The following is a 10,093-nucleotide window of genomic DNA, read 5'->3' as shown; positions in this document are numbered from 1 at the left end:
GCTCTCGTTGGACTTAACTTTAAAAGTCCAATGGAACACCTCTTTGTAACGGGTCGCTGTAGTATAGTGGTCTAATTCCTCGCCTCTCTATTCTTTTTTGCTGAGGACGCTGGTTCAATTCCCGCTCGCGGCAAACCAAAATTATTATATTTTAGACAGACAGACAGACAGACAGACAGACTGCCTGTCTGCCTGCCTGTCTGCCTGCCTAATGTATTGTAAATAATGTATTCATTCCATACGGCTATTTTTTTTTAATATAAAAACTTTTGTCTTTCGCGCGATTCGAACCAGCGTCGTCAGCACCAAAACATTGAGAGGCGAGTGATTAAACCGCTGGACTACAGCGGCCATACGTTACAAAGAAGTGTTTCATTGGACTTATAAAGACAATAGCACCCAGCTGCAGTCTCGCAAGGGGAGGGACCGGAAGTGCTTTTATTTCCGGCTTCCACGTGCACAAGCGCACATACACGCACGCGAAATATAATGCGCGTGCACGACACGCACTTGCTGGTGCGCGCTTAAATGCCGGGTGTATATAGTACCATCTGTGCTTAAACATAATTACGTGGTCGGTTTGGAAAAGTTTGAAGTAGTTTGTTGTAGGTAATATTTTATTTGAAAGCTTATTAGTTGGTGGTATAAGTGTGCATATTTGAAGAAATGCAAATCTAACAATAATAAAATGATATGCAATAATAGGCTAGGCCTATATGGTCGATTATAACATAATGATATCAAGGCATTTAAGTAATGTAATAAGTTGCTATAACCCCGTACCCCTGTCCCACACACACCATGTCCAGACCATAGATCACAGACACACGACAATATGCATTTAATTTACTATGAAAACCTGCATTTCCCGTCAGTCAGTCAGTAAGTGTGTCATGTCACGCCTCGTGTCATGCCTCCATATATGGTCACGCCTCATGACACGTCACACCGCCATATATGGCCGTTTCCATATGATATAAGATCCCGACACTGACCTCATCAAACCCTGGATAGCCATACATTGAAAAGACTGGATCATCACCTAGATCTCCATATATGGAGCTGAGGCGGCCAGCAACTCTACATCTGACCTCATAATGTAATAATCAGCTCATAATGTAATTAAAAGACGAGCACATAACTTAATAGATTTTTCTATAATGTAATAATGTGTTACATTAAGAACCTCCACATAGGCGACTCATACTGTAATAAAACTTCATAATGCAATAATGTCTTTATAATGTATGAGCTGATTATTACATATTGCATTATATTTCGCGTGCGTGTATGTGCGCTTGTGCACGTGGAAGCCGGAAATAAAAGCACTTCCGGTCCCTCCCCTTGCGAGACTGCAGCTGGGTGCTATTGTCTTTATAAGTCCAATGAAACACTTCTTTGTAACGTATGGCCGCTGTAGTCCAGCGGTTTAATCACTCGCCTCTCAATGTTTTGGTGCTGACGACGCTGGTTCGAATCGCGCGAAAGACAAAAGTTTTTATATTAAAAAAAAATAGCCGTATGGAATGAATACATTATTTACAATACATTAGGCAGGCAGACAGGCAGGCAGACAGGCAGTCTGTCTGTCTGTCTGTCTAAAATATAATAATTTTGGTTTGCCGCGAGCGGGAATTGAACCAGCGTCCTCAGCAAAAAAGAATAGAGAGGCGAGGAATTAGACCACTATACTACAGCGACCCGTTACAAAGAGGTGTTCCATTGGACTTTTAAAGTTAAGTCCAACGAGAGCAGAAAAAAAAATATATGAAGGACGCAGGCTCGCCTGGAGACCGGACCGGCGAGGCGCACGTCGCAAACGGGTAGATATAGTCGCGACGAGTCACGTTCTGCCGTGACGAGTCCAGCTCACGCCACAACGGGTAGATATAGCTGCGACGAGTCCCGTTCTGGCGCGACGGAAAATAATAGCCAACATATTACGTCGCAAACGGGTAGATATAGCCGCGACGAGTCCGTTCTGCCGGGACGAATTGATATTTACGCCAGGACGTACTCGAATATACGTTGCGACGGAAAAATATACGTCGCGACGTACGTCGTCCGTCGTGAAGGCATTTCGCTCCACCTGGGCATAGGACGGTACGGTGAGTCACCTGATGGACAATTTCTGTATGGCAAGCGACAATCTGTAGAGGAATTATTAAATTTTCAGCCCCGTGGTTTTACCTATGTATTGTTGTTCGTTATAACAAATCGAATAGGGGGCGGCCCCCTGAGCCAATGTGGCTCAGGGGGTAGAGTGGCCGGTAGTGCAGCCGGATGGGAAAACCTGTGGGTTCCCGGTTCGATTCTGGGCTCCCTCAGAGTGTCCAAGTGTCCTTGAGCAAGACTCTGAACCCCTAATTGCTCCCGATGTGCAGGTTGGTGCCTTGCATTGGTTTCCTCCGCCATTGGTGTGTGAATCAGTGAATGTGTGTGTGTGAAATGGGTGAATGAAATGCACAATCTATGTCCAGTGCTTTACAATGAATCCCGACTGAAAATGTCGGTTAAAAAAAGCTCAATGAACATCTTAACACGTACACGTGCGTGTTTTTCCAGGTGTGGGCGTGGAAGGAGAACGTGTGGGAGAAGGAGCGAGGCACCCTGCTGGAGCGGTACACTGTGGAGCAGAGCAAGCCGTCGGCCGAGGGCGGAGGAGTGCTCTCCACCCTCACCATCAACAACGTCATGGACTCCGACTTCCTCTCCACCTACAACTGCACGGCCTGGAACACCTTCGGACCGGGCACCATGATCATCAGCCTGGAGGAGACCGGTAGGCGGGAGGTTCTGTCTGTAGAAGTTATTGTATAGTATTGCTTTTGTGTTGTTTTGTCATGTTGTTTTAAGGCAAAGAGTTGACCTTAACCCATTCTGGACGGGAACGCCTTCTGGTGTTGTAACCATTGTGTTACATACTTTAGCTATTGAAAAATAGTAGATCTACAAGCTCATAGAGCGGCACCGAGTGCCACGCTACGAGCTTGTAGATCTGCTATTCTTTTTAAATCATGACAATGTGGCACAAATCTTTGGTTACATAACATTTTGGGGGGCCTTGACATGAAAATGTTTGAGAGAGACTGACATAGAAACATGCGTTTTTCAGAAAACTGTCAGGAATAAGAAGACATTTGTGGAATCGTCCTCTGGTCTAAATGGGCATATAGCCCAGCTACATTTTGAGACACGCTCCATATAATTATGGCCAGAGCTCATCAAACCCTGTACACTCAAGACACTGCCCCCGCTGCCACCCTTAGATCTCCATATATGGAGCTGACCTGTTCTGACATTCCATATGTTTTTTGTTTTTTTTTATATTTTTTATCCCACGATTTTGTAACCCATTTTTCACCCCTGTGTCAATCATCTAATGTGATCCTGGGCTCTACACACCCTCCGCCAACCTGGGGAGAGCAACGGACTTAACTCATGCTTCCTTCATGCTTGAGTGTCCAAGTTGCTCCTTTACACCTGACAGGGGGGAGTTTCCCTGGTTGGACGTAGCGCGTGGAAGGAACACGTTATTCCAACCAGTTCCTTTCCCCTCCATCAGACGCCCCGGCTGGCCAGGGGAAGGCAGTTTAGAGACCAGGATTACTGCATGTTTTTGTGAGGGTACCTACCCTAGGGGACACGGGGAGAATATGCAAACTCCACACAGAAAGGCCCTTTCGCCAACCCCCGCCTTCGGGTATGGGCACTGATGACATTCCATTTGTTGATCCTTCCCCCCCATGGCAAAGCGCCAGTGCTCGCCCAGCAGTCTGCTGTCACCCAGGCGGATGCGTGCACGCGACCTCGCCCTCAGGGTGTCTTACTGGAACCTATACTTTGTCATAGGATGGTGACGCATTGTGACTTGTAGACCAGCTATTCTTGGCAAGCTACACTGCATGTCATACAACAGCATACTGATGCTATGATGTTCTGCTCTCTCTGCTCCCCATTGGTCCTCTCTCCCCTCTGTCTTGTATTCTCTCTCTCTGTCCTTTACCTCTCTCTCTTCCTTCCAGCATATTTTGACAGCTAATTTTACTTGAGTATTTCCAACTTCCAGTACTTTTACTTCTATTCCACTACATCTCAGAGGCAAAATTTGTACTTTTACTCCACTAGAATTATTTGAAAACTTTAGTTACTAGTTACTTTGGCGATTTTATACATTTTTTATACATACAATTTATACATTTCGGCCATTTGAAAATAGCCGATCTACAAGCTCACAATGCGTCACAACGCATTTAATTGTGAGCTTGTAGATCGGCTATTTTCAATAGATTTTGTACACATTTTGAACTTTACTGTAGTACTTTTAAGTACATTTTGATGCCCATACTTTTGTACTTTTACTCAAGTACATTTTCAATTCCGTACTTTTACTTGTAACGAAGTACTTCTAAATTTGCAGTATTGGTACTTTTACAATTGAGTACTTTTTCCACCACTGAATACAAGGAAGTGGGCTTCCTATGCCATTTGTCTGCTCACCATGCAGTGTCAACAACCCTAACCTTAACCCTAACCTAAACAAGAGGTGACCGTGCTTTTGCGGTGGCTGCCCCAGAGCTATGGAACAACCCCCCCCCCCCCCCCCCCCCCCCTTAAGTCTCCTACTTAACGCACCTTTTTTCACTGGCTTTTAATGTTATCTGGTTAATTTAATGTGTTTATGTTGTCCATGTCTCACGTTTGTTCACATATATGATAGGTTTCCTTGTTCTGCTTGATGTCATTTGCTTTTATTGTGAAGCACTTTGGTCAACTTTGGTTGTGTTAAATGTGCTATATAAATAAAGGTTTATTTGATTTGATTTGATTTGATATCATTTTTGAGCCGAATGCGAACGAAAATAAAAGCCTGGGTACCTGAGGCTATAGTTCTAGTAGATGAAATGAGCAGTGCACCCTTCCTTCCTTCCTTCCTTCCTCTAGATGAGGTTCCAGTGGGTATCATCGCTGGTGGGACCGTGGGCTGCACCATCCTCCTGTTCCTCTGTCTGCTGGTCCTGGTCCTCATCTTCTACCGGCAGCGCAAAGGCAGTGAGTCACAACCATATACGCACGCAACGCATGCATGCATGCATGCGCAACGCAGGCATGCACACATGCAACGCACACAACACACGCACGCAACGCTCGCACGCAATGCACGCGCGCAACGCTTTGTATTGATGTTGGTATCATAGGAGAGATAACAGGCAAAATAACAATTATTTTTCATTCTCTAATTCTCTAATTGTGTAGACTTCTTGTAAATTAATGAATGCAGTTGTTTAACAATAATTTAACTCCTGAGAGCATGAAATGAAATACAATTTACACTCTCAAGAGTTAAAGATCTGGGAAGCTAGGGACCACCTGGAACCCCCTCAAGGACCACTGGTGGTCCCCAGACCACTGGTTGAAAACCATCTATCGATCTATCAATTTCAATTCAAAGGAGCTTTATTGGCATGAGAAAACATGCATTTACATTGACAAAGCATGTGGCAAAACAAAACAATTTATATGAAACAGACCTGGGAAAGTATTTCAGTTGGTGGGGGACTGGGGGTACAGCATTGTGTAATCAGAGCTATGTCACATTGCAACTTTGAAAACCTGGCTGTTTAGAAAATTGTTTTATAAACTGTACATTTTGGTGAGGGTAGATAATTATAACGTTTTTTTTTTAAATATAAAGCTCTTTTGGAACAAATAGCAGCAATCTTTGTGTGTATTTAAAATATATTCTACACTGCTTACACTGCGAATACTGCCTTTACAATTGCAAATTTGCAATTGTACTTCTGAGAGTGTAAATAAACATGTACAATGAACCTTAAATGATCAGGGTGAGTGTGCAGTCATCACACTTAGAATATGCTTTACAGTTTACAATATACACAGTAAAAAACCCACACCTGCAGGGCAAATAACCTCTGATCTCACTCCTCTCGCCTATACAAACACTCGCCAGGGGATTGAGGCCCGCCGCGGAGAGACGCAAAGGCCTCTCTATCTACTCTACCCCGCTCGCTCGCTTGTATTACAACTCCGTGCCTCGGCGTGTTTTTGCTTTGCAGGTCGGCGCGGGGTCACTCTGGGTAAGCCCGACATCAAGGTGGAGACCATCAACAAGGAGACCCACAGCTTGGAGGAGGATTCCGGCAGCGTGTCCACGGCCTCGCGCATGGTCAAGGCCATGTACTCGGTGAGTATATATACTGTGTGCTAGCCGTGGTGATGTGGTGGTGCGTGCCGTGCCGTGCCGTGAAGGGAGTGGAGTGGAGTGGTGTGGGTAGCTACGCTGTTTTCCTAGCCTGAGGTTGTAGAAAAAGAAGAACCTTAACTTAATGTAGCAGCTCGACGGCCTCTCGCCCTGCGCTGAGCTGTGCGCCGTGGCTTTCAATAACGTTAGCTTAAGTCCAATGGTGTTGCACGAAGGTTCTATTCAGATCCGCTATGTTCGCTTTTTTTCTTTTTTTAACATATTTGTACATTGAAAATGTTTGACAGTTTTTTACTTTTTTTGGCCTATAATAATAACGCGCTTACTAATAACCAATCTCAATAAATCTCTTGTGACATGCTCTCCATCCACTATGTGTTTTTTTAACACTCTCTTGATTCGTTTTGTCACCTTTTTTCTTTTCCTTCCTTATTTCCCCCCCCCCACCCGTTCTTTTTTTTGGTTCATTTATTATTTTGTTTTTTGTCGTTTGACGATTTAGTTTCTCCCTGCTGTGTCTTTCTCTCCCTCCAATCAGCCCTTTAAGGACGACATCGAGCTGAAGTCTGACCTCCGCAGCGACACCTTGGACACGCGCCAGGAGTACGACCTGAAGGTAAGATGACCACCAACAAGAAGTTCAAAATGACCTCACAATGATGAGCACCGCACCAATCAAATGGTCAAAATGACCTCACAATGATGAGCACCGCACCAATCAGATGGTCAAAATGACCTCACAATGATGAGCACCTCACCAATCAGAAGGTCAAAATGACCTCACAATGATGAGCACTTCACCAATCAGATGGTCAAAATGACCTCACAATGATGAGCACCGCACCAATCAGAAGGTCAAAATGACCTCACAATGATGAGCACCGCACCAATCAGAAGGTCAAAATGACCTCACAATGATGAGCACCTCACCAATCAGAAGGTCAAAATGACCTCACAATGATGAGCACTGCACCAATCAGAAGGTCAAAATGACCTCACAATGATGAGCACCTCACCAATCAGAAGGTCAAAATGACCTCACAATGATGAGCACTGCACCAATCAGAAGGTCAAAATGACCTCACAATGATGAGCACCGCACCAATCACCATGACATTGTTTCACATTTACCACCAGCACTTCATTCTACGTTCAACAGATATAGGGGCGTCCAAACTCTTTGTGGCTCTGCTATTTTGGACGGACACAAAGCAACCTATAGCTACTGAGCACTTATGGAATATATTTATTCACCCTTTTTAAAAGAAGGCCAGAAAGGGGGGAGGGTTGGAAGCAGAGTTGTGGTATTGTGAAAACAGAAGGGATTGTGCAACAGTTCTGGACCAAAGAGAAGAAGTGAAGTCATCGTCAGCCCTCGATCATGGTAGCCCCACCCCCCTCCCCCCCAGTCCCACTGAGACAGGATTATTATTGTAATAGTCCCTGAGACGCTCGAGGTGACGCGATATTGGATGTGTCATGAGATACTCGTGATGTGATGTGATGTAGTGTGCGTGTGCGCGTGCGTGCGTGTGTGCGTGACTGCGTGTGCGTGCGTGCGTGCATGCGTGCGTGCGTGCATGTGTATAAACTTGGAAAGGAGAACGAGGAGGTGGCACGATGCCAAGCATGAGAAGGAGAGAGAGGTGTGTAGTCTAGTTAGAGGAAGCGTTTGAGGGCGGGGTGGGGGGTGTGGTGCCTAGCTGGACTCTGAACAACATTCCTGCTGTATCATGGGAGAAAGAAAAGGTTCTGGAGAGCTGTGCGTAAAATGGACACCACTGAGAGGAAAACGATAAAATATGAGCATCTCTCCTCCCAAAACTTACTCTGTGTGTGAACTCCAGTTTAGTGATCGGTGATTTCCACCACCACCACAACACAGAAGAGCATTCAAACAATATATAATTACCTTATGTAGACTTCTTGTAAATTAACCTAAGTAAGCTGGCTGGTTTAACAATACTTTCACTCTTGAGAGCGTAAAATGAAACCAAATGACTGGTTTTACTTTTTTCTTTCATTTGGTAAAATGAAACCAAATGACATGGAGTCAGGTGACTCATGTGAGAATAACTCACATTTGAGTCACATAAACATAGTTGCTCATGTACTCATGACTCCATCTCCCAGGGGTCTAGTGCATTGTAACGGGGACAGACTCCATCTCCCAGGGGTCTAGTGCATTGTAATGGGGACAGACTCCGTCTCCCAGGGGTCTAGTGCATTGTAACAGGGACAGACTCCATCTCCCAGGGGTCTAGTGCATTGTAACAGGGACAGACTCCATCTCCCAGGGGTCTAGTCTAGTGCATTGTAACAGGGACAGACTCCATCTCCCAGGGGTCTAGTGCATTGCAACGGGGACAGACTCCATCTCCCAGGGGTCTAGTGCATTGTAACGGGGACAGACTCCATCTCCCAGGGGTCTAGTGCATTGTAACGGGGACAGACTCCATCTCTCGGGGGTCTAGTGCATTGTAACAGGGACAGACTTCATCTCCCGGGGGTCTAGTGCATTGTAACAGGGACAGACTCCATCTCCCAGGGGTCTAGCGAATTGTAACGGGGACAGACTCCATCTCCCAGGGGTCTAGCTAGCGCATTGTATTGGGTCGGGGACAAACTCCCGCGTGTTACCGGCTGATACCGACTATAAGCCACTCCCGACCTACTTATACAGATTCAGGTTAGAGGTGCATGGCCTTTGTAAGACACTAACGGAGTAGTAAGTATAAACACAGTAGAGAACTTTCTCTACTAGTGCATCCCCGCTACAATATTTCTTCAGCTGAAAAATGATGCAGATAGCTAGCTGGCTGGCAACTTCAGGCTGACGTATGCCAATTACTTTTATGGCATATACAATATATACTGTATGTACTGTATGTTAGTTTCCAGATTTAAATTCCAGATTTCCTATGCTATAAAACACTGTGAAGCTTTCTTAGGCTTATGTTAACGACATTATTTTCGACATTCATTGAGAAACCGGTAGTATAACAAATCGCAATACAAACTCACTTCTGGATTTTGGGAACTAAATGCTGTACAGTATGTGCGGCTGTGCTATGCGCCCCATGCACCATTCAATAGTGGGGCGCACTATTGAATAGTATTTGAATAGCGTTCAAACAGCAACACAGCTAGCTATGATAATTAGCTGGCAAGCTGATTCATTCATCCTTGAGAACTTCAAAGAGGCAGAAGAGGACAAAGCAATGATTCAGCTATGTTCTTTTGATTCGCTTTAGACCGTTTATTTATTTGTCTGTAGACCGTGTAATAGTTCAGCATATGGGATTAATCCATTGTCTTGAAACAGTTGAAAAACTTCAAGCTGCCATGAATGTCTTACTTTGCAGTACACATCAGTACTGTGTACAAGGGCACACGCGCCACCCCTCTGGCATGATTTCCGGGCTTGGATCGCTCGCTTTGAGAAAAGACAGACATCTAAATCCCCCCACCCCCTTCCACAAGGCGTTTATATCACCCTGACAACAGGCTTTGGCTAGCCTTTTTTTCCCCCTTGCCTGAAGGACCAAAGCAAGGAAGAAGCAGAGTGTGAGGAGATCTGGTCCATGTGTGAGACAATTATGTGGCAATAATGTGGCAGTGGCTCAGGGGTAGAGTGGCCGGATGGGAACCGCAGGTTTCCCAGTTCGAACCCAGGCTCCCCCAGAGTTACTGTCGAAGTGTCCTTGAGCAAGACTCTGAACCCCTAATTGCTCCCGATGTGCTGGTTGGTGCCTTACATGGTTTCCTTTGCCATCGGTGTATGAATGTGTGTGTGAATGGGTGAATGTAATGCACAATCTATGTAAAGCGACTTGGATAAAGGCGCTATATAAATGCACCATTTACCAT

The 10,093-nt window shown here is 45.2% G+C and overlaps 1 protein-coding gene across 2 annotated transcripts in view; it reads left to right on the top strand.

Annotated features, from left to right (window-relative positions):
- Positions 1–10,093, top strand: part of kirrel1a (kirre like nephrin family adhesion molecule 1a) — a 65,457-nt gene that overhangs the window by 52,550 nt on the left and 2,814 nt on the right. The window contains exons 11-14 of one of the 2 annotated variants that reach the window (XM_083789048.1): positions 2,566–2,782; positions 4,945–5,049; positions 6,078–6,205; positions 6,762–6,839. In XM_083789048.1, the coding sequence (XP_083645174.1) occupies positions 2,566–2,782; positions 4,945–5,049; positions 6,078–6,205; positions 6,762–6,839 (528 nt within the window). Of the gene's footprint in view, positions 1–2,565; positions 2,783–4,944; positions 5,053–6,077; positions 6,206–6,761; positions 6,840–10,093 lie in introns of both variants that reach the window. The other variant, XM_083789047.1, reaches the window with a different exon arrangement.

Source organism: Protomyctophum parallelum (genome assembly GCF_964188405.1).
Source record: "Protomyctophum parallelum genome assembly, chromosome: 18".
Lineage (NCBI taxonomy): Eukaryota > Metazoa > Chordata > Actinopteri > Myctophiformes > Myctophidae > Protomyctophum > Protomyctophum parallelum.
The sequence above is the reverse complement of the archived record's forward strand: the minus strand, read 5'-3'. Positions and strand labels throughout refer to the sequence as shown.